Source organism: Acomys minous (assembly GCF_964271855.1).
Source record: "Acomys minous genome assembly, chromosome: 6".
Classification (NCBI taxonomy): domain Eukaryota; kingdom Metazoa; phylum Chordata; class Mammalia; order Rodentia; family Muridae; genus Acomys; species Acomys minous.
Window position 1 is genome coordinate 69,444,095 of NC_140487.1, and position 24,928 is coordinate 69,469,022.

General features: G+C 43.5%; 1 protein-coding gene across 2 annotated transcripts in view; it reads left to right on the forward strand.

Moving 5' to 3' along the window:
* Positions 1-24,715, forward strand: part of SVOPL (SVOP like) — a gene marked incomplete at its 5' end in the record, with an annotated part of 47,943 nt that extends 23,228 nt beyond the window's left edge. Inside the window, 6 exons of one of the 2 annotated variants that reach the window (XM_084787617.1) lie at positions 1,511-1,722; positions 3,273-3,384; positions 5,756-5,837; positions 6,840-6,929; positions 20,660-20,773; positions 22,519-24,715. In XM_084787617.1, the coding sequence (XP_084643743.1) occupies positions 1,511-1,722; positions 3,273-3,384; positions 5,756-5,837; positions 6,840-6,929; positions 20,660-20,773; positions 22,519-22,530 (622 nt within the window). In that variant the 3' untranslated portion in view covers positions 22,531-24,715. Of the gene's footprint in view, positions 1-1,510; positions 1,723-3,272; positions 3,385-5,755; positions 5,838-6,839; positions 6,930-20,659; positions 20,857-22,518 lie in introns of those variants that run through there. The other variant, XM_084787616.1, reaches the window with a different exon arrangement.
* Positions 24,716-24,928: the final 213 nt, after the last annotated feature.

Consider the following 24,928-nt stretch of genomic DNA (forward strand, 5'->3'; position numbering starts at 1 on the left):
CTCGGACTCTCCAATGACAGACTCAGTGGGGCAGCCTGCCGAGGGCCTCTCTGTGTTTCATTTCTTTGCAGCCTTAACCTTGAGTGAGCAAAGGATTCCACTCAAAAGAACTCAAAAAAGTGCTTAATGTACAGGAAAGACTGATGACTTTTCCTACGTCAAATTAGCATCTCTGGAGCTGGGCTTGGTGGCACAGTCCTATAAATTCAGCACTGGGAAGTGAGGCAGGGGGGACCAACAGTTCAAAGTCAATTTCTGCTACCCGTTTGAAGTCAGCCAAGGCTACACAAAACTCTGTCTCAAACAAACACAAATTAGTTTCTCTGTGCCACATAAATATTATGAGAAGCCTAATGGCAAGCTACCAACTAAGAAATTTGGAACACACACACACACACACACACACACACACCTATCGCAGTTTTGGGTATATATATATATATATATATATATATATATATATATATATATGTGTGTGTGTGTGTGTGTGTGTGTGTGTGTGTGTGTGTGTGTGTGTGTGTGTGTATAACACAGTATACAATATGCATATAAAATACAAATGGTATATATGTAATTGTCATTCAATAAGTTAAGATAGGCAATTGAGTTTAAGATTTTTAGTTTTTAAATGTATGTGTGTGTGTGCATTTCTCAGTACTGCACGTGTGTGCAGTTGGCCAAGGATACCAGAAGAGGGTGTCAGATCCCCGGAGTTAGAGCTATAGGTGGCTGTGATCCATACAGCATGGGTGCTGGGAACTCAAGTCTGGTTCCTTTGGGAGAGCAGCAAATCCTCTTAACTGTTGAGCCATCTCTTCGGTCCCAACAACTGAGTTCAGAAACAGGAAAAAGGCTGAATAGGCATGTCAGTGAATGTAAATCACACGCCAAAACATACTCAACCCTAAAGTCACCAAGGAAACGTAAATCAGAACCCTACACATTCTCATAAACCCAATAGTAGGTAAAACTAGCTACATTGAAAAAGACCACCGGGCTGGAGAGATGGCTCGCCAATTACATGCACTGGCTGCTCTTTCAGAGAAACCAGTTCGGTTCCTAGCACCTACATGGTCACTCACAACCACTTAACTCCGGCTCTAGGAGACCCAACACTGTTTCCTTGCCTCCAAGGCACAGCATGCAACTGGCACATGGTACACATAAGATAAAAATAGATCTCCAAAAAGACTGCAAAGTCAATGGACCATTCCACACACAGCTGCCTGTTGTTCAAATGGGAGGAGATGATTTGGAATCCTGTCTAGGGTCCTATTAGTGTGACAAATACATACATCTTAGGAGTTAGGAATTCTATTTCAAAGTTTATGTCCAGCAAAGAAGCATACACGTGTTTCTCCAAAGTTGTCTTCAGATGCTGCTTTCTGTTTCTCTTGCTCGGTGCCTTCCACATAGACCACCCTCCTTCTCACCCCTGCCTTTCATGGTTCTTTTTGTCCCCTTGGCCTGGTGAGAGCTTCTGCTAATGCCATTCTTTTCTCATTTCCAGGCTGGGAATTTCTTTCGCCTACTACGGTGTTATCCTGGCCAGCGCTGAGTTGCTGGAGCGGGATCTGGTCTGTGGTTCGAAGCCGGAGTCCGAGCCAGAGGTGATGGTGACCACAGGGAACTCAGAGGAGAGTCTGAGTCCTTGCTACTGCCATCTGTTTGCGCCCTCTGACTACAGGACCATGATCATCAGCACACTCGGGGAGATTGCTTGTAAGATGCCGTCCCTGTTTCAGGCAGGGTTGCTGCAGCTCAGGGTCTGTGCGGATCAGGATCCCGGGGAAGAGGGGGTGAGTGGTGACAGAGCCCACACAGAATCCTGGGAGTCAGATTCTGGAGGCCAGACTCAAGGTGCAGATCTACCTTTACTGTGCAGTGTATAAGCCTTTTATGATTAAGGGGCCAATCGGGCCACCCCATGCTAGCCTCAAGCACCAATAGTGATCAGTCAGGTTGGTGTAACTATAAGGAAATGGGGGTGAGGGTGGGGGGCGAAAGTCACCTCCAGGAGACTCCCATAAAGAAGGGGAAAGCAGTCACTGCCCTAGCTTTGGATCCATTTTGAGACTTCACTATTGTGCTAGCAGGCCCTAGCAGATCAGCACCGTGTGCAGTGGATCAGGACCTTTCCAGGAGCCGTAGGAGCTTCTGATGCTTTCCTTGCCATTCTCTCTATGGGCCTCCATCAGGCTGATCCCGACATTTCCCACAGGCTGTTTTAACTTCAAGGTTAAAGATCTCCAGTAGGAGAGCTCATTTTGGATGCGTATATGATTTTTTTAAAAAAAAGCCATATAGGGAAAAAGTTAAGAAGTAAAACTATAATTACCATGGCATAAACAAATAAACTACTTGGTGGTGAGTTTGGAAGCCACATCCTGGAAGAAATGTCCCAGATCAGACAGGGTAATGACATCCATGCTGGTGGTATTTCCAGCCACTGTCTCCTGATGGTTTAGTGTCTGGAAACGTGCCGTCCAGAGCAGTTCCATTGTTTCCCTTAGAGCAGGTGTACCAGGAACCCAAACTGGCTCGTCTGTGCCTTCTGGAAAAACACACACAAACCCTTGTCCCATGGATAAGAGACAGGCAGGACCCTTCCGCGTATTATCCATAAAATCTCACCAGTAGACTAATGGTAAAGGGGTGATCCTGGGAAGCATTGCACCCCAATGTTTATAGGTGGGAACAGACCATTTTTTCAAATTTTTAAAAATTAATGGTAAAAAGAATGTCAGTTAATTTATCCCTGATGCCCCCCCCCCCTTTTAATTGCTTTTTGAGAGAGGCTCGGGCTCTTCTCACTATGGCTTGTCCTTGGGGATTGTAAGGAATCCTGAAGGTATGTGTTATATCCCATTCTGGGAAAAGGCTGGAAAAGCAAAGCAAGTGTGTGCTGACTTGCTGCCAGTCTTAATTGAATATGGCACACTCATAACCAACATGGCAGTATTAGCAGTAGCAACAAACATATTGGTATTTTCTTTAGGCTAGGCCATGGCAAAGAGGAATGAGGAAAAGATACCAATAATGAAATGACATGTACATTAAAACATTTATTTATCATATGTGCACAGTGTTTTGCCTGCATGTACACCAGAAAAGGGCACACAGAGAAACCCTGTCTTGACATGACCATGTGCCTGGGTTTAGGACGGTAGCTGCTTCCTTCTGAAATGACACGATGGGTCCCTGTTGGTGTCTATGGATACTGCTTTTCTGGTCCACGGTGTCAGCACTTGTGTTTGCTGTTTGCTTTCCAGTGAACCCTTTAAATATCCTGGGCATCAACTTCCTGGGCAGACGGCTGAGCCTGTCCATCACCATGGGATGCACGGCTTTGTTTTTCCTTCTCCTCAATATCTGCACTTCAAGGTATTTTCTCTTGGTTGCTACTACACAAGTGGTGTGAAGTGGGTGTCGAACGGGACTTTCTGAGTGCTGGTGATAAGTGGCCTCTGAAACACGTTGTCTCATAAGGGAAAGCTGAGCACAGGCTGTCTGTCAGACGGAAAGGCCCCTCCCTCTTCCATGCCCCTCCCCTTCCATGCCCCTCCCCCTTCCATGCCCCTCCTCCTTCCATGCCCCTCCCCCTTCCATGCCCCTCCCTCTTCCATGCCCCACCCCCTTCAGCTCTCAAGGGATGCGCTGCAGTCCTGGGGTGCTCTCATTTTACCCAGGTTCTTTATACAAATCTTCTTGGAGAACTGGGGAGCATTTCTAACTTTTTTTTAAAAAGCCAAACTATCTGGACAAAGGTAAACTAGTTCAGTGATATGGACAACGTGTGTCTGAGAGTTGGAAAAATAGTTCAGTGGTAGAGTACTTGATTCAGATAACAAGTATCACCCCCAAATTTCCAATCCTTAGTACCCTGAGCAATAATGTGTGTTTGTCTATTGATCTGTGAGTTCTACACCTACAGGCCTGGCAACCCTACACTGAAGTTTTAATAACTTTCATCCCAAACAGTGAAAACAAACTGCATCTGTATAGAGCATGCGTGCTGGCTAGTTATGTGTTAGCTTGACCCAAGCAAGAGCCACTGGAAAGGAAGGAATCTCAACTGAGAAGATGCCTCCTTAATATCGGGCTGTAGGACGTTTTCCTTCCTTCCTTCCTTCCTTCCTTCCTTCCTTCCTTCCTTCCTTCCTCCTTCCTTCCTTCCTTCCGATATCTTTTTTATGTGCTTTGGTGTTTTGCCTGCATATATTTCTGTGTGAGGGGATTGGATCCTCTGGATCTGGAGCTTTAGATGGTTGTGAGCTACCATTGGGTAATGAGAATTGAACCTGGGTCCCTCTGGAAGAGCAGCCAGTACTGTTAACTGCTGAGCCATCTTTCTGGCCCCTAAAGGGAATTTTCTTAATTGGTGCCTGATTGGGGAGGGCCTAGCCCATTGTGGGTGGTGCCATCCCTGAACCACTGGTCTTGAGTTCTATAAGAAAGCAGGCTGAGCAAGCCATGGAGAGCAAGCCAGTAAGCAGCATCCTCCATGGCCTCTTCTCCGTCAGCTCCTGCCTCCAGGTTTCTGTCCTGTTTGAGTTCCTGTCCTGACTTACTTCAACAATGCACTACTCTGTGGAAGTATAGGCCAAATAAACCGTTTCTTCCCCATGTTGCTTTGGCCATGGTGTTTCATCACAGTGACGGAAACCCTAACTAAGCCTGCCATTGCTCTCTCTTTAGATTTGTGAATTGTTTCTTTTCTGTTTTGTTTTTTGAAATATCATTTCCCCCTCAAACCTCTCCCTTGTGCCCTCTTGTTCTCTTTTAATGGCCTTCTTTTCATTGCTGTTTCTCTCTCTCTCTCTCTCTCTCTCTCTCTCTCTCCTAAATACATAAATTCAACCTGCTAAGTCCATATAATGTTACCTGTATGTTTATGATCTTATGTTTATGACCATTTGGTACTGGATGACCCCCCCCCCCCACTCCCCAGTGCCTCTTTCTGGGAAAGACCATTTCTCCTGCTCCCAGTCTTCCCTAGTTGCTTATAGTCCCTTGTCTACAATTGAGGCCCTGTGAGAATCCTTCCATGTTAGCATGTCCATTGGCGTCCATGTTCAGGTCTTGTTCAGGGAGCCATGACGATGGTACTTCATGGGGCCAGCCTCTCTGGCCTTCCTAGGATACGTTCGCTCATGGCAAACTCCCTGCCATCTTTCTGTGCCTCCTTCCGCAATGGGGGTAGGTGCAGGAATTGTGTTGTAGATGTGTCAGTTGCATCTGGGCACCTCACAGTCTCTTGATCTCTGTGTGTCATTGCTCCTTAAACAATATCAAAGAAACGTCTACACACAGCAGGGATATTTTCCCGGGCACTGTAGGCAGTCTGGTGATTTAAAGAAGACACAAGAGGGCGCTAGAGAGATGATTCAGCACATAAGAGCATTTGCTGCTCGCGTAGAGGAGTTGCCAGCACTTACAGGATGTTTCACGGGCACCTGAATCCCAGTTCCAGCTCCAGGGCATCTAATGCCCTATCCTGACCTCCCAGCCACGCTCATGGTAAACATACACATGGTAAACATACACACACGCAGGCAAAGCAGTCATACTAAGAAAGTGCCTTTCCCAAGGCACCTGAGAGCATCAGGCCTGAGGATTGTGAGGAAACTGGCTGTAAGATGTCACTGTTAGGCCAGTTGAGAGCAGCACTTTGCCAAGGCTCAGAGTTTTGTGAGGCTTTGTCTTAGAAGGTCCCCTGTGTCTCCTTCTATAATTTCCTCTGCTTCCTCTTCAGTGCTGGCCTCATTGGCTTCCTTTTCATGCTGAGGGCCCTGGTGGCAGCAAACTTCAACACCATCTACATTTACACTGCTGAGGTGAGCACTGGGGAATGGCGTGGCTACACCAGGGCATGCTAGGTGAGCTTCCGATGTGTGTGGGCAATGCATCCCTGGCTTCTGTTAACCCTTGACAAGTTTCTCAAGCCATTCTATGAAAACGACACTGGAGAGTTCGATATGGATTTTCCCCTTTCCATTCAGTCTATTGAAATCCAGTCTTTGAAAGAGAAGACCTCCTCCTCTTTTTCTTCCAAATTAGGTTGTTAGTCCAACTTGTTGCTATGACAACTGCCTGAAAGGGAGGATAGATCTATTTTAGTTCTGTTGTTCTGGTCCGTAGCTGGCTAGTTTACCCTTTGGTCTGCAGCAAGAGACACCATGGCTGAAGGGTGTGAGAGAGAAAAGCTGTTCACCTCATAGCAGTCAGGAAGCAAAGAGGACTAACAGGAAGGCACCTGGGCTAAGATACACCCTCAAAAGCACATGCCCCTTCATCTATCAAGACCACTAAACTTCTGCCTTCCAGAAGTCTAGTAAAATTTTGGGTTCATTAGTGGATTAAACAATACATTAGGGTAGGTCTAACATTTCTGCCCTTTGCTAACTTAAGCAGCCCTCAATCCAAACAGTCGACAGTGACAATTAACCACCATGGGGTTGGCGAGATGGCTCATTGCGGAAAGACAGCTGCTGCCAGATGTGACAATCTGAGCTCAGTCCCTAGGATTTACATGTTGGAAGGACAGCACCGACTCCTGCAAAAATTGTCCTCTGACCTCCACACATGAACCATGAATGCATGCATGCCCGGGCACATGTGAGAAATAAACAACTGTGTGTGTGTGTGTGTGTGTGTGTGTGTGTGTGTGTGTATGTGTTTAAATTAAAACCTATATACCAAAGACAATGGGCATCTTCTGCCCCAAAATCCATCCTCTAATCTACAAATACCGGAACCTGAACCAGGGAGGAAGAGGAAGAAGAGAATCCTGGGAAGAACTGTCACCAATGGATGTGCTCTGTGCCTCTCCTCTGCAGGTCTACCCAACCCAGATGCGTGCTCTGGGGATGGGAACCAGTGGCTCCCTGTGCCGCATCGGAGCGATGGTTGCACCATTTATATCCCAGGTATCCAAGGAGGGTGTGCAGGGAGACTGAACCTGAGTCGGGGACCCCAGTGCCCTCAGAGTCAGGGTATAGCAAAGGGCTCTGCTTTATTCTGGGGTGTGAACATTCCATTGCCTATAGGCTCTAATTCTGAGCTGTGTCTCTTGTAGAATTTGTCAGCCAGGAGAGTACCAGGGGGCAGAGCAGGAAGGCAGAGCCTAGACAGCAGCAGGTGGGGCTGGGTGGACATCTGGTGCAGGCTGGGATAAAATTCAGGGGGACCTCGCATGACTGGGGATGGAACAAAGAACACAGCCTTGGCTGTTCTGGACTCACTTTGTAGACCAGGCTGGCCTTGAACTCACAGAGATATGCCTGCCTCTGCCTCCCAAGTGCTAGGATTAAAGGTGTGGACCACCACGCCCAGTAAGGGAACACCATCTTTAATGAGCACACAGGAACTAATGTCGGTGTCAGCTCTGTAAGACAGGCCACTTGGCGGAGAAGCATGAAAGCTCCTGCCTCTCTCCGGGTTCCTTCCCTGTGTGTTGGGAGCCCAGATTTGTTTCAATCTATAGAAGCATTCTTCACTGCCTTTGTATGGAGTCCATATTCCTGGGAAGGAAATAGTTGAATTCACTTCATGTATTGAGCATCATCATGATGCTGGCTGCTGTTTGGATATCAGATCTAGCTTCAACTACCTTGTGTTACTTGATGACGACGACGATGATGATGATGATGACGATGACGATGGTGGTGGTGGTGGTGGTGATGATGGTTGCCTTTAAGGAACTGCGGTGGTGGTGGGGAATGAGGGGAAGAAGGAACACGAAAATAAGAGAAGCAAAACACTTTAAATCCAGTCTGGTGCAATCAGCCACCATTCAATGCATGTACTTTGCTTTCTTAACCAGTTTGGACTGGGAGAATTCTAGTTGTGGAAGCTTCGTGTTCATTCCTTCTAAGGTATAGCCTAGGTTTCCCACAGAGTGAGCTGTTTCAGGGTCTTCCGTGGGGATAGCTGTCAATCTTAAGTTCTAGGGGAGCGTTGTGATGTAAATATTCCTGGGCTCTGTCCAGAGATGCACACACAGGTGGAGACACACTACCTGCACTTTAAGAACCCGCAGTGTAAGGGGAGTCAGTTGCTCTGTGAGCCTTCCTGACAGGCTGTACCGTCCACAGCGAGAGTGTCGCAGGAGCTCGTGTTCCTTTTCACAGAGTTTTCTCTTTTTATTTCTTGAGACAGGCTATTATAGATTAAAGTGGGAACTTTGCCAGCCTAGGGAGCTAGCTTAGTGTTTAGAGTGCCTGCTGCTCTTCCATAGGACTGGAGTTTAGTTCCAACACCCAACACCCATGTCAGGTGAAAGACGGCTGTCTGTAACCACAGCTCCATGATATTTGATGTCCTCTTCTGAACTCTTTAGGTACTGCATGCATATAGCACCGCTCTCCCCCCACCCCATGCACGCACATGCACACGCGCACACACACACACACACACACACTCACACTCACAAATATATTTTGAAATTAAAAGCCATATTCGTTAGTCAGTAATATTTTTACGTAATCTAAAGACTAAATGTATAAAGTTTAGTTCAAATGCATCTTTTACATGCGCACACCAGGAGCTCTCACTATAGGTGGTTGTGAGCCACCATGTGGTTGCTGGGAATTGAACTCAGGACCTTTGGAAGAGCAGCCAGTGTTCTACACCTCAGAGCCATTTCGCCAGCCCTCAAACGCATCTTCTAAAGTGAATGCTTTGAGGTATCTAGGTATTCAGAAGTAACTGAAATAAAAATAATAAAATCCAGGTGTATGTAGGCTGAGCAAACAAACAAACAAAAAAGATAATTCTACTATAAAATGATTTAAAGGCTAACCACACTGGCGAAGGACCAGCACAGGGCTTCTGTGGAGCTAGATCAGGGACCAGCCAGGTGCTTTTATAACAATGTGCCACAGACTGAGGAGCTAGCTAGGCCTGACTCAGTTGGAACAGAGCCTACTGAGTATGCAAGAAGCCCTAGGTTCCAGCCCCTGCCACCCCAGAGCTTTGGGAGGTGGCAGCAGGAGGATCAGAAGTTCAAGGTCATCATCACCTACCTGGTATGTTTGAAGCCAGTGTGGGCTACGTGAGACCCCATCTCAAAAACAAACAGAACAGAAAAAAAAATCATAGACTAAGTAGCCTGTAAGTAACAAATTTCTGACAGCTCTAGGGACTAAGTTCATGATCAGGTACCTCCGGGGTTGGGTTCTGGTGAGGGCCCTCCACCTAGCTGGCAGATGGCTGCCTTCTCATTGGATCTTCTCTCATGAAGGAGTCCTGTGTGACCCGTTTTATCCCACCTCACAAGAAAGCAGGCTCACATCTGAGATTAGGATTTCAATATAGGAATTTGGGAGGGGCATATAGATCCACAGGGTCAATGACCTTTGGAGTTCATTGGTTCAGCAATGCATGATGTACTGGTAATTTCTATGGATACGCAGCCAAGTCCTTCTAGGATACAGTGACCTTTCCCTCAGGTGGGTGGTCCAGCTGGGGGAAGAAGAATGGTATGCTAACGCATTAAAGACTGCCCCCCCTTGTGGCTGAGGCTAAACAAGGCATCTCATTGAGAGTATCATGCAAATAAATGAAGGCACATGTGCATGTGACACACACACACACACACACACACACACACACACACACACACACATACACACACACACACACACACACACACCCCACACACACATATCACAGCACCTCGCAGAGGAAGGTCAATGGGAAAGTTCACTTATACTCTAGCCAAACATAAAAATATATTTTTTTTTTGCCCTACTCACTTCTGTTATCAGTGACACGGTAGTGACTCTCAGTTCTGTTCAGACTCCGTCACCCCCTCAGGGTCCAGACTCTTCCATAGCACATCTGAACCAGCTCTCGTGTGGCTCTAGGGTCGCCTTCTGAAATGTCTGTTCTTGAGCAGCTCCCTGCTCGTCCTATTAAATAACAGCCCATTGGGACTCAGAGAGTGGGAAGGGCAGACGAACGGAGCCTTGTTAGGAGGGAGATAGTCTCTTTATTTCATTCCTTCTTTTCAGTGACTGCTTCATCTTCTGCAATACTCCCTGAGGCTTAGGAATAGGGTTTTTTAATTATTATTATATTATTATATTAATTGCAGCTGGACACCCCATGGCCAAGCTGTTCTTTGCTTTTTGATCAATTGTGAATTTCCGTAGTGGTGCCTTTTTTAATGCAAAATGAAGCTTCTTTGATGATGGGTGAGACCTGCACTTTTTGTGGTTATAAAGCGTAAATATGTAGAAAACAAAATATATTGGTTTAAGAAAGTGATAGTAATAGGTTGTCCTTTAGGGAGATGTCACCAGCTACAGTAGTTTACCAGGTTCATAGTATCAGGTTTGCATTCTCTCCTACTTAGCAGGCCTTAGGCCCTGTTAGTTGTTGGTTACCCCTAAGATGCAAGTGCCACTACTGCACAGTTGGGAACACCACGCCATGCCGGGGATTGTTGTAGTCCTTATGCTGTACGACTAGGCGGGGCTGTTGATTGCTTTGTTCCCTTGGCAGCCTGCATAGCATTGTCACTTCCTCCGAGTCCTATGTCTACAGCGTGTGGTGTCTTCAACACTAGGTGTTACTTTCAAGTTCGGGGAAGGTATTACTTTCAAGTCAAGGACAACAGCAATAACCTATACTTTATTTGGGGAGTCTCTTTGACTCCCCTGGCCAACAACTCAAAGGTTTGCCATACTTAGTATTGAGGCTTTAGTTAGTCTATGGTTCTTGGGATAGGGGCATCACCCCAAGTGTCACAACTCTCCCCTTCTCCCTCCCTCCACCCTCCTCTCAAGTAGTTTAAGAAGAATATGCTGTAGATCTTCTTTAAGAGTCTAGTAGAATTCTGCTATAAATCCATGTGGCCCTGGCTTTTCTTTTTCCAAGACAGGGGTTCTCTGTGTAGCCTTGGCTGTCTTGGACTCTCTTTGTAGACCAGGTTGGCCTCGAACTCACAGGATCCACTGCCTCTGCCTCCCACATGCTGAGATTAGAGGCGTGCACCACCACTGCCCGGCTCCGGCTTTTTTTTTCTCTCTAAAGCTGGAAGAGTTTTTATTAATATTCCAATCTCATTTGTTATGAGTCTATCTTTGTTGCTCTCTTATTTAACTTTGGGAATTTGAATGAATTTATACATTTATTCATTTCTTTTACATTGTAAAATTTAATGGAATATAGGTTTAAAAGTGTTTCCTTATAATATTCTGATTTTTGTGTATGTGTTTGTTGTAATGTTTCCCTGTTCACTATTTCTGATTACGCTATTTTGGATCATCTCTTTCATTTGGTTAGTTGGTCAAGGGCCTGTGAATCTTGTTTATATTTTCAAAGAATCCCATCTTAATTTGCTTATTCTTTGTATTGCGTTTTTCATTTCTATTTAAGCTCTGAGTTTTTATTATTGATGTTTACTGGATTTGTTGCTTTTCAAATTGAGTTGCATCATTAAGTCAGTTATTTGTGACTGATTTTTTTGTTTTGTTTTTTGAGATAGGGTTTCTCTGTGTAGCCTTGGCTGTCCTCAACTCACTTTATAGACTAGGCTGGCCTCGAACTCACAGTGATCCAACTACTTCTGCCTTCCTGAGTGCTGGGATTAAAGGTGTGGGCCACCACACCTGGCTTGTGCCCTGATCTTTAATGTAGCTTAGAGCTATACATTTTCCTTAGGACTGCTTTTAATCTATTCCAGAAGTTTTGTTGTATTTTAATTTTTATTTAATTCCAGAGAAATTTAAACCATTTTTTCTTGATTTTCTCTCTGGCCCATTCATCATTCAATAACATGTAGTTTAATCTTCATGAGTTTGTATAATTACTGGGGATTTGTTTGCTGTTGATTTTATGCTTTATTTTATTATGGTCAGATAGGATACATGAATTATTTCAATTCTTCTGAAATAGTTAAGATGTGTGTGTTCACAGGATGCGGTCTATTTTAGAGAAGTTTTCATGGGCTGCTGAGCAGAATATATATTCTTTGGTATTTGGGTGGTATGTTTTGTATATATGTTAGGTTCATTTGATATATTATGTATTTTGTTTTGATGCATGCTTAACTTTTGACCAGAAGCCCTGTCTATTGAAAAAAATGTATAGAAATCACTATTATTGAGTTGGAATTTATCTGTGTCTTTAAGTTCAATATGCTTTTTTATAAAATTGTGTGTGCCAGAGTTTGGTGCATGTGGTGATTTGAGTAGGAATGGCCCCCACAGACTCATGCGTTTGGATGCACTTGTTGGAGGAAGTGTGTCTCCGTGGGGCCAGGCTTTGAGGTCTCATACATACTCAAGCTATGCCCAATGGGACAGTTTCTCCTTGTAGCCTGTGCATCAAGATGTACAAGTCTTGGCTCCTCCGGCACCATGTCTGCCTACAAGCTGCCATGCTTCCCACCATGAGGATAATGGACTACACCTCTGGAACTGTAAGCCAGCTCCAATTAATGTTTTCCTTTGTAAGAGTTCCTGTAGTCATGGTGTCTCTGCACAGCAATGAAACTCTAAGTTGGTGCACATATACTTAGGATTGATCTTGATTAATTGTTCCCTTGATTAGAGAGATGTGTCCTCCTTTATCTCTCTGGTTTAATTTTAATTTGAAGTCTATTTCGTTGAGTATTAGGAGATCTGCTTGCTTCTTGGCACATCTGCTTGGAATGCTTTCTTCCATCCTTTCCCTTTACGGTGGTGTCTATCACTGAAGGGGAGATGATGAGTTGTTCATAACAGGAAGATGGAGTTCTTAATCCACTCAGCTACTTCATGGCTTTTGATTGGTAAGTTGAGGGCATTAGTTTGTGTCGATTGCTGTCATTTTATATTTTTTCCTGTTTGTGTTCTTGGTTTATTTTGTTTTCTTTCTATAATCTCTTGAGGATGCTTATTCCTCTTTTCAGTTTGAGGTATTGTGTCCAATACTCAATGTAGGGCTGCTTAGGTGGACAATACTTCTTTTAGCTTGTTTGTATCATGGAAAGATTTTCTTTCTTCTTCAACTATACGAGATGGTTTTGCTGTGGACATTAATCTAGGTTGATACTCATGGCCTTCAGAAATTAAAGTAAAAACTCCAGGCTCTTTTGGCTTTTAAAGTTTTCATTGAGGAATTCTTATGGATTTCCCTTACTATGTGACTTGTAATTTTTCTCTTACATCTTTCAATTCTACTCTCTTTGTTCTGTATATCTAATGTTTTAACTATATCATGGGGCATTTTGATGTTCAGTGTGCTTTTTGTTCCTGTTATGGGTATGTCATTCCTTGGTTTGGGAGAATTTCTCCCATGGTTTTGTTGAAAATCTAGTCTATGTTATTGACCCAGGAGCTTCTTCATCTGTACTGTGGTGATTTGAATGTGTATGCCCCCTGCCCCCATAGATTCATGTATTTGAGTGCTTGGCCATAGGGAATGGCACTACTAGGAGATGTGGCCTTGTTAGAGGAAGTATGTCACTGTGGGGGCGAGCTTTAGGTTGTATATGCTCAAGGTACACCAGTGTTGCATGCAGTCTCCTTCTACTGCCCTTGGATCAAGATGTAGCACTCTCAGATCCTTCTCCAGCACCATGTCAGCCTCGATGCTGCTATGCTGAACTGTGAGCCAGGCCCAATTAAATGTTTTCCTTTATGAGTTGCCTTGGTCATGGTGTCTGTTCACAGCACTGAAACTCTAAGCCATATGCCTATTATTCAAAGATTTGGTCTTTTAATGGTGTTCCATAATTCTTTCATGTATTTTACATTTTTTAATATTCTTTGTATGGTCCAATACTTTGTGTGTGTTTGAGACAGGATTTCTCTGTGTGTAGTCCTGGCTGTCTGGAAACTCACATTGTAGACTAGGCTGGCCTCTAAATCACAGAGATCCACTGTCTCCCAAGTGCTGGGATTAAAGTTGTGTGCCCCCATGTCCTGTGTATGGCCCAATTCTTATCATCAGAATTCTTATAAGGTGTTCCTTAAGCTTACAGTTTTATTCCTGAGTTTTTTTTTTAGTTCTATCTTCATTCCAATTTGAGTTTTCAATAGTTCTCTCTACTGATTTGTTTTCAAATCATGATATTAATTTCATTTTGTCATGTATTTGTCTTTTCTAGAGCATCATTTAAATATTTATTGCTACTCCCTTTAAATTCATTGAACTGTTCATTTTTTTAAAAAAACTTCTCATTAAAAAAATGAAGTTGATGATTATTTTTGTTTGTTTTTTGAGACAAGGTTTCTTTTTAGCATTGGCTGTCTTGGAACTCTTTTTAGACTAGGCTGGCCTTGTAGATCCACCTGTACTGGGATTAAAGGGCTGTACCACCACACTCGCCTGATGACTGTTCTTTTAAATGTTGTGTCCTGGGGTTCAGCTAGGTAATTCTCACTACAGGGTTTGGCTCTGGGAAGTACTGTCTTGGCTATTCCTATGGTCTGTGCTTTGGGGGTGTGACATGGGCATGTGGCTTTCTTTCCTTGGTTGTATGTCTGATATGTGATTCTAACCTGCCTTAGGCTGGGCTGGCGCAGAACCTGTGTGACCAGAGTTAGGCTTGTGAATGTGGGCAGGCTTGGTTCGGGGTCGAATCACTAGGGAAAGCTGGTGCATATGCTGTGCACCCGGTTAGGCCTGAGGGCATAGGGTGGGTGTCTTAGTTAGGGTTCTACTGCCGTGAAGAGACACCATGACCACAGCAACTTTTATAAGGGAAAATAACTGCGGCTGGCTTACAGTTCAGTGGGTTAGCCCATTATTGTCATGGTGGGACATGGCAGTGTGCAGGCAGATGTGGTGCTGGAAAAGGAGCTGAGAGCTCTACATCCAGATCACTAGGCAGCAGGAAGTGAATGGCTTGAGCTTCTAAGGCCTCAAAGCCCAACACCTGGCGACAACCCCCCTCCCCAACATAGCCACATCTCCCAGCAATGCCACTCCCTATGACTAAGCTTAGGGCCAATCCTAGCCACAGCTATTCACAGGTGGCAAGGGCTAGCTCAGAGGACTCACAGGTGGTAAGGGCTAGCTCAGAGGACTCACCTGGAGTTAGGCCTAGGTGTGCGGGAGTGGCACAGGATGCCATGGGAGGACTCTCCAGGACAAATTGGTGGGCAAGTTCAATTATGTGTGTCGGCATGTGCACATGTGTACAGTTGTCCATGGAGTCCAGAAGACGGCCTCAGATCCCCTGGAGCTGGTGCTGAGAACTGAGCTACAGTACTCTGAAAGAGCAGTGAGCACATTAATTTGCTGAGTTACCATCTGGCTAGTCGCTCTGCTAACGTGCGTTGAACTCTTACTCTGCCTGGCATCGCCTTGTATTCGTCCGTGTGTGTGTGTGTGTGTGTGTGTGTGTGTGTGTGTGTGTGTGTGTATGTGTTGAGGGTTAACAAAACAACCAGGGCTTATAAAGAAAAGGTTTATTTGGTTCAGCTTTGGAAGTTGAAAATCCAAGATCAAAAGTTTCCATTAGTTCAGCTTCTGGTAAGGGCCTCATAGGTCAGCATGTGCAAGAGAGGCGATCACATTGCCGCATGGGAAGTGCAGCCAGTCCAAGGGGCTGGGGTCTCACAGTCCCTTCTGAGGCCACATCTCCACCTGACCTCACAAGCTTCTGTGAGACACCACCTCTCAACCTCACCTTCCCAAGGTCCTAGTGACTCAGTCAGCTCTTGGGGGAGACACCGAAATGATGGCAGTCCTGCCTGAACTTCTCTGAGGAAGACAAACCATATAAAGTTCCAGTTGTATGCTCGAGCCAACGTGTGCTAGTTGGAGAAATCTGGCCATTGCATCTTTAGGATATTCTACAGCTATTTAATGTGTTGTCATTTAAAGTTAGCCAGGTGTAGTATTTATACCACCAGGGGTTTAGGACTTTTGGTTTCTTGAGAGCTTGCTGCTATATATTTGGCAGCACATTACTATAAGGTCCCTACCTCAAGAAACTTACATCGAAATGGGGTAATTTGTAAATATGCAGTAAGTTAAGGTAATTTCAAATTGTGATGGCTGCTTTGGAATAATAGGATTAAAGGGGTGACAAGCTCTGTAAGACAAATTTTCTCTGGCAACTGACATTGAAATTGGGATCTAAAGTATACATTGGCATCTGTGGAAAGGGAAAGCACCTTTTAGGTAGGATGACCATGGCTATGGTATTTTTTTCTTTTTTCTTTTTTTGGTTTTTTGGGACAGGGTTTCTCTGTGTGTAGCCTTGCCTTTCGTGGACTAGCTTTGTAGACCAGGCTGTCCTTGAACTCACAGAGATCCACTTTCCTCTGCCTCCTGAGTGCTGAGATTAAAGGCGTGCACCGCCACCGCCACCACCACCTGGCAGAGATTGGTGAGTTCTAGGAACAGAAAATTGCCACCGTGACAGACTAGGGTAGCACGTGCCTGCCAAGCAGAGTGAGGTCTTATTTTGCTTGACTCTGTGATTAAGATTGTGAAAATACTTTATTGATGCTCTAGGGCTCTCTATGGCCTTATTTTGGTGTAGATGAATATAAACCTATTAACTGTACTATACAAAAAGCCAAATCATGTCCAATTTAACACACTTTTGGTGTGTGTGCATCATATGTGCATCCAGAGGCCAGAGAAAGACGTTAGCTGTTCTCTGCTATTTGGTGTCTTGTTCCTTTGGTAGAGTGTAGAGTCTCATTGGTACCCTGGAGCTCACCAGGTTTTGGACAGCCAAGCAACTAAGAAGCCCAGTGATGCTCCCATCTCCATCGCTTCCAGCAATAAGATTATGGTGTGCATGATCATAGTAGCTTTTTACATGGGTGGTGGTGGTGGGGCAGGGACCTGAACTCAGGGCCTCATGCTTTTGCAGCAAGTGCTCCTAACCACTGAGCCATCTCCCCAATCCAAATTATGTTTACAAAAATGAAGCCCAGATTCTGACTAAAATCCCTGATATGCCTTCAATGATGTCTATTGGGATTTTTTTGAGGTCTCATGCAGGAAATGGCTCTGTGATTTTTCAGGTGGCAGGATAGTTGTCCCACTACTGAACAATCTGCCTTTTGCTGAGGAATTAGAAACATCTGTCTGTTCATGTCCCCAGTTATTCGGTGCACTATCGACTCACTATTTCAGTTCTCTGAGCTAGCCTGCTTTGTTGCTAATCACATTTCCACTACTCTGATGAAACTAGCTGTTTAAAACACCAACACTTTGTTCTTAGCTATACATGAGAATTATTTACTTACATTCTACCTCCTGTATTTGTCCAAATCCTAGCATTTTTTTTTCTTTTTGACTTGGTACTGGGGAATTGAAAAGGATCTCATTATATTCTAGACAAACATTCTACCATTGACACACACACAGCCCCACAAAGATTTTGATGGTAAAGGTATTGGCTAATTTAGAATTGCCTTAAAAAAAATTGTTGTCTCTACTTTTCTAAGAATTAAACTTGTGTCCACATTTGTTCAGTTTCAATCTGTGCTCTTTTGTTGGGAGTTTGTCTCCTTCAATAGAGTCTTGTGTTTTAAGTTCATTCATAGGCATTTTATAATATTTTTTTTTGAGATTTGTTTCCTTTCTAGCTTGTATTTTAACTTGTCTGTATACATGCTCATGTGTAAGCAGATGCACATGCATGTGGTGAATGTTTGGCCAGAGACTGACATCAACTGCCTTTATCACTCTCCCTCAGTCTCTGAGGCAGGGCTCCCTTGCTGAGTCTGCCAGGGGGCTGGCCTGCTGGGCATCTCCCCAAGCTCTGGCTAGTGTTTATTCTTCTTTTATTCTCTTAAAGAAATCAGGTGACTGACATTCTGAATGGTTGCTCATCGAGGCTCCTGACTTTGTAACTGCATCCCTTCCGTGACTGCTACCCACTATCCATGCTGACCACTTCCTTCCAGTCAGCATTTTAAGGTGCCTCAGATTCCACAGTCATAGGCTGTAAACTAAGTTCTCTGGACTCTCCAGGAAGCTCTTAGGATTAGTTTCTTTCCTCCACTCTCCCTTCACTGACCCCTGCAGGGCACTGGATTTCATATAACCCATACTCATCTCAAAGTTGCTATGATGACCCCCTAGTACCAGGGTTACAAGTGTGTAGCACCATATACTGGTGGACCCCAGCCAGGGCCCGGTATACAGTAGGCTTCATTCTACTGAGCTATATCCCTATAGCCCTAGTCCCTTTTGTGTATTTATTTATTCCTAAACAGTGTTTTTTCCAGTTAGCTATGTCTCACAAATTTAATGTTGTATTTCTATTGTATTCAGTTTAGATCATTTTGGGATTTTTGATAGCTTATAAATGTTTGGAGATTTTGCTATTGTCTTTATAAGCTGATGCCATCTTAGTTAGAAAACACAATGGTTTTAAGCCTATTGAAATTTATTTTATGGCCAAGGATAGTTTATTCCAGTTAGCATTTGATGAACATTTGAAAAAAGGGTAGGCTTTCTGTTGATATCGGGTAGACTGTCATCAGACCCTGTTGGCTTGACAGTGTCATACAGTTCAGTTCCTCTGATTTGTCTAGTCACTCTATGAAGGAAGGGGTAAGCGGACCCAGCAATGAAGCTGCTCTTCCGGAGGATGAGAGTTCAGCACCCGCCACCCACAGCAGGCCGGTCACAGCTGCCTTTAGTTCTAGCTCTAGGAGCCTGATTCCCTCTTTGGCCTTCATGGGCATCTTCACTCTTGTGAAGATGAAAAAATAAATGAAAATTAATGAAAATAAATCTTAAAATGAGAAGGGGATATAGTAAGGTCTCCAGTCACGTGTGAATTGTTTCTCCTCTTAGCTTTAGCTGGGTGTGTTTGAGCTCTTTCAACTTATGTTAACTTAAACTCTGACTGCTGTCTTGGTATTCTGACCTGTTTGTCATATAAAGCTCTGCCTTGCCTTTTATCTAGGCTCTGCTCTTTAGTGTCTCTCTTCCCTGGCATGGGGAATGAACCGGCTCCTTGTTTATACTACGTAAATGCTCCCTCACTGAGCTACACAGCCCTGCTTTTTAGTTTTTGTTTTGTGTTGATTGAGCTTGGGACTTCCCACAAGCCAGGTCAGCTACATCCTTAGTTTCTACAATGGCCTTTTAGAAGTAGAGTTCTCTTTCATTTTTACCTAGTCAATCTGGCATGAACCCTGGAAAGATACTTTTACCGAACTTCCATTTATTTATTGTACGATGTTGACTGTTTTCAGGGCTCATACATGCTAAACATGATCTTAACACTGAGCTACATCCCTAGGCCCCACATGACTTCTACAGACAGATAATTCCATAGACTTCTTGCTTATAAGTAATAGAAAACCACTTTGGCTAGCTTAGGTTATAAAAGAATGTATAGTGACAGCTATCCACTGGATTGCTATGAAGTAGGGCCCTGTATCTCTCTAGGGAAGCAAAAGACAAACAAAACACAAACAAAAAAATCACAAAAACAAAACTAGGCGGTCTGACCTTGGCTAATAGAATAATTATGTGATTTAAACCCAACTCTTCAGGGTCTTATCCAACTTGGGATCTTGAAATAGGTGCAGAGAATTAAAAGGGAGGGATAATTTAGAGTCTATTCTAAATAGATGAGAATTTTGATGTTCAATAACAAAAGTTCAATTCTAGATTGTTGTGTGGTGATATCACGTGTTGTGCAGGCTACCTAGTCTCTTTTGGTTTTTGTTTCTTTTCTGTTTTCCCAGTCTCCTGTTTCAGAAAATTTTATTTTGGCGAGGAAAATCAAAGAGCAGAGAGCTAGGTGACTCTTGCCTATAATCCTAGCAGTTGGGAGGCAGAGACTTAGGAGTTCAAAGCTAACCTCAAGTATAGAGTTCAAGGCCAGCTGTGCTACAAGAGACCTTGCCACTTCCAAGCCCTATAAAGCAACCCCCCAAAAAATCCCAATTTAGAATATTATCTATCATTTATTAGGTAGGTCAAGGCTAAGTAATTAGAGGTTAATATGATGGACTCTGTTTACATATGCGAAGTTACATGCCACATATTGTCCTGATGAGTCAGGGCAAGCTTATATATAAAATGACAGAGTTGGGCTAAACTAGGTAATTTCCAGATCTTCCAAAGTTGTGTATAGTCTAATTATAGGGGCCTTCTTGTTCCTTTTTCACTGTATATGCACCTATCCTATCAAGTCCTTGAATATCTGCCAACTTTGGGCACTACTCTGGAGAAACGGGTACATGAGGTATTTGGATAGTAGCAAAGTGAAAAGATCCAGGCAAAGATGTATGTAGTTCGGCAGAAACACTTTTTATGGAGAAAATAAACACCACGTGGAAAGTTTGGACAGTTAGCTGAGTGTGACAGCCTACACCTTTAATCCCAGCATTTGGGAGGCAGATGTCTGAGTGTGAGGCCAGCCTGGTCTGCAGAGTGAGTTCTAAGACATCTGGGACTACGTAGAGAAACACCGTCTGAAACAAGCTCTCCTGTTTCCTCAGATACTGAACTTTGCTATAGAGAGGCCTGACAGGTAGGTAGGTGCAAAGAGATGGTGTCCAGTGTACATTAGTGCCAGTCATTCGAGATGCCTGTCCCAGCTTGGTCCAATCAAACCAATGTTCCAAAAGGACAATATATGGAACTGGGTACAAATGACCACTTGTATATGCATTTGGTAACATAAATCCTTTGATATAAAAGTGACCTATCATTCTGCTTTACCCTGCAGGTCCTAATGAGTGCCTCAATCCTGGGAGCTCTATGTCTTTTCTCCTCAGTCTGCGTTGTGTGTGCCATTTCTGCCTTTACTCTTCCCATTGAGACCAAAGGTCGTGCTTTGCAGGTAAGCGGCTCAGGAAGCTCTTGGATTTTCTTACAATTACCGATTTAAAAGCATTTTAAATTATATGTATACATGTGTCTGTCAATGCAAATCCCCTGGAGCTAGAGTTCCAGGGATTTGTAAGATGCGCAACATCTGTCTGATCTCTTAGTTCCTTAGCCATCACTCTTGGATGAAAGAGAAGCTTGGAGTGTGGGTAGCCTTTATGTAAGCAGGCAAAGACATCTCATTAGGGGGTCCTGATAGAAATTCTGGGTCTCCAGTTTTTCTCACATATAATTTTCAGCAGCAATAAAGGTGGTTAACTAAGAACACACTTTGTATGTTTCCATGTAAAAGCTACAAACAGAGAGCTGGGTTAAGACATTTCCTGCAGAGCCCTTGGGATCACATGGCCGGGATGTAGCAGACTGGTTTCCTTTCTGGAATACCTGTAGTGAGCGGTAAAAGCTTCAGTGTGGATTCCCTGAACCAGCTGTGTTGGTAGCAGTTCTGGAAGGCCTAACTTCAAGCATCATGGACTAGTTAGTGGCTCATCATCTAGGAGCAGGCTGGACTCTGGGTTTTAGACACCTATAGCCTGTGATCTCCTTTCATGATTGGTCTACTTAATGTTAAGGATTATGAAGCAGGAAGTATTTTGGCCTATGAAATGAGTCTGCCCTGCACCCTGCTCTGTGTTTGGGCTCCTTATTTCCCTGGAGGCTGTTGGATGAAGGCAGGGCACAGAATCCTAAAGACAGATCTAAGTGCAGGTCCCAGGGGGCATGAGACTGCAGCTCTCAGTATGGAGCACAGGCCTGTCTAGATCTGCCTACAACTGAGGAAGGAGGGCTTGGGGACTTTCTATTAATCTGCAGTTGTCCTCGCCCCTGAGTGCTTGTCAGACAAGATGTGTTTCCTTTCAGTCTTATAAAGGGTCACCACACCCTTTATAGGAAGGACAAGTTAGATACACTTTTACAGCAATGTAAAAAATGCCAAGTCTTAGGCTGATTTTCCACTCCCTCCCAACATTTCCATTCCATACATCTGTGGTGACTGCCCTGCTTCCGCTCTCCAAACTCTAGGCTTAGCAGGTGCAAGGTACCACAACCAGCTCACATTACTAAAAGTAGTTTTACAATTAAGAACGAAGAGGAACCTAACAGATCATTTAATATGCCCTGTAAGTTTCCAACTCATATCTGCCTATAAAGCCAGTCCTGTTGCTGGGTTGTGTCAGAAGCACTTAGCATCGTGACAAAAATTTTAACAGGTTGTTTCAATATATACATATGAGCACACCTCGGCAAATGAGTGGTGTTAAGACTTCTGGAAAATTAAAAGCCAACTTGGTTAATAGCTGAATAGTAGTATCGAGTCAGTAAACATAAAAACCCAAACATAAAAGAACATGTTTATAGTGCTAGGCATGGTAATATACATCTTTAATCACAGCACTCTGGAAGCAGGGGCAGGTGATGTGAGGTTAAGGCTAGCCTGGTCTACATAGAAAGATCCAGCACAGCCAAGACAGAGATATGATGGTGGAAAACCAAACCAAACCAACAACCAAAGAAAAAACCCCCTAACCCCCTTCCCTCCCCCAAAAAAACCCAGAATGTGTTTATAGTGTGAATTGTACCAACTTTAAATGATAAAGCTAGCATTGTTTTATAAACAAAGGCAAATGATGAATCTTAATTCCTTGTAAATTAAGAACAAAAAGACTTACCAACTAATTTCTTTTTTTTTCCCTATAGCAAATTAAATGAGGACCTGCAATACTATGAGGAGAAAACTAATTTGATCTTCACTGACCTTACATTTTTAATCGGTCTTATTTTTGCATGTGGTAATTAAGAAAGCGATGTATATTAAGGCAACCAAGACACAAAAATGCAGCAGAGCTCTTCCTTAGCAAACAATATAGCAAACACTTTATAAAATATACTTAGCTACACTGTAGTGCATACCTGAAATCCCAGCATATAGGAGGTTGAAAAGACAGGAGAATCAGGATTTCAAGGTCATTCAGCTGGAAAGCAAGTTCGAGGACAGCTTGAGCTACATGAGATCTGGTCTACAAATGTACAAATAGCCACCAATAAAAACCAAACCACTTACCCCCCAAACAAACCAACAAACCTCGAGATTGAACGGGACTAGAAGGTTGGGGGGTGGGGGTGGAGAATATACTTTTTCTAAGTTGGTAGCAACAACTTGACCTTAGACAAAACACTTGGTATTGCTCCACGTGGTCTGCGGCTGAAAGATAGAATTTCTAGTAGCTTAGGTCAGAAACTAGACTGATATCACTGCATTAAAAAAAAAATGGCCTTAGTAGCTTAAAAAAAGAATTATCTTATTCCATATGCAAGTACCAAGACGCTGGAAATAAAGTTAATTTCCCCTGCATAGACTATTGCTCTTTTGTAATCTCCGGAGGGCACCACTGATTCTCCTGATATGCGTGCAGCTTTCCTGTAACACACAACTGCTCTCATAGTGTTTGTGGGGAAAGTGATGTGTGCATGTGTTGATTATGCAGACATGAGGAACTGCATGCCGTGGAAAGAAAACACCCAAACCTGCTCTATTTCTATTTTCTTTTATTGCTGCTCAGGCTTATTATGGAGGGCCATTATTGTTTCGGGCCACCAGGCTGGCTCAGGATTCCCCCACCCCACCTACCATTAACAGTGGAAAAAGACTGCAGCTGCAACCATAATGAAATGCTGTATTAGCAAACTGCATAACCTCTGTTCAAGGAAGAGCAAACAATTCCTACTGGAACAATTTACTCAGAATTAGACAGTCTCTTATAATAAAGGTATAGATATTAACACCTTAGTAGTTTAGAGAATTGGTCCTAAGACACCTGATGGATACTAAACGCTTCATCCTACATAAAATGGCACAGTATGCATATACCTTTCCTTATACTTTTGTCAACTCCAGATTATACTATAGAGGAATTTTAATCCAGTAGCATGGCTGCCCTGGCAAGGGATCACACACATCCAAAAACCTTCTAGGTCTATGTGATCTGGCTGGAATGCAGACATTCTTTTCATACAAACCTTCGGTCCCAAAGAGTGGAGGTAATGTTAGTTCATAGAAGGACGCAGCCACATTTGAAAGTGACATATAATCGAGGGACAAAGTGATGAATCAGAGAAAGATTTGACAGAATGAATCGGAGATAGGATATGCCCAACTCTCACAAGAACAGGACAGGAAAGGGAGGCTACTTAAGAGCAGAGCAGGAGCTGGGTATGGTGGTGTACACAAGTAATCCTAGCACTCGGGGAGACAGAGGTAGGCGGATCTCTGTGAGTTCTAGGTCAGCCTGATTTATAAAGTAAGTCCAGGCTGGCCAAGAGAAACCCTGTTTCAAAAACAAAACAAAAATTAACCCTCCCCCACCCCCCAAAAGTGCAGTGCAGGGAGAGAGAAGAGTTTACCAGGACAGTTTTACAGAGACTCATTGTATCTGGAACAAGGGAGACACATGTGAAGACAGAATGAGCCAGAGAATGAGGAGACAGAAGATTGAAACATATTGCCAGAATTAGTTTGAGGCCAGGCAGAGCAATTCAGTTAGAAGGTAAGAAAAGCCAGTTTGAACCAGTCAGGTTGGAGAGGAGTTTGGGCCAGAGCAGTTGAGTTGAACCAGCCAGTGAGAGTCTTGAACGAGCTTGAAAGGCTTGGGAATGGCTCTCATCCCTTCATCTGAGGAAACAAAAACATTTACATCTGGCACAGAATGAGGTTGGAGGAGAAAGCCCACCAAAATTACAGAAAGCAGAGGACATATGACAAATGTTGCAGAGGCCAGGTGACATCTGACAGAAAGCCACAGAGGAGAAAATTTCCTGGGATTGTCTCCAGAGGAAGCACCATTTTTTTGAGTTCAGATGGAAGTCCAGAGAGACTTGGGAGACTCTGAGAAGCGAATCACAGTAAGCCACCACAAGAGTATATTATAATCAGTTTATATTTTAATTATATCACATTATATATTAATATATAAACATACTATATTAATATATCATAAATTATAAATAATTTATGTATAAATAAAACTTATAAAATTTATTATATAAGATATTATAAATTAAAATATTGTATATAGTATAAATATATATAAATAAAATATATTTAAATTTA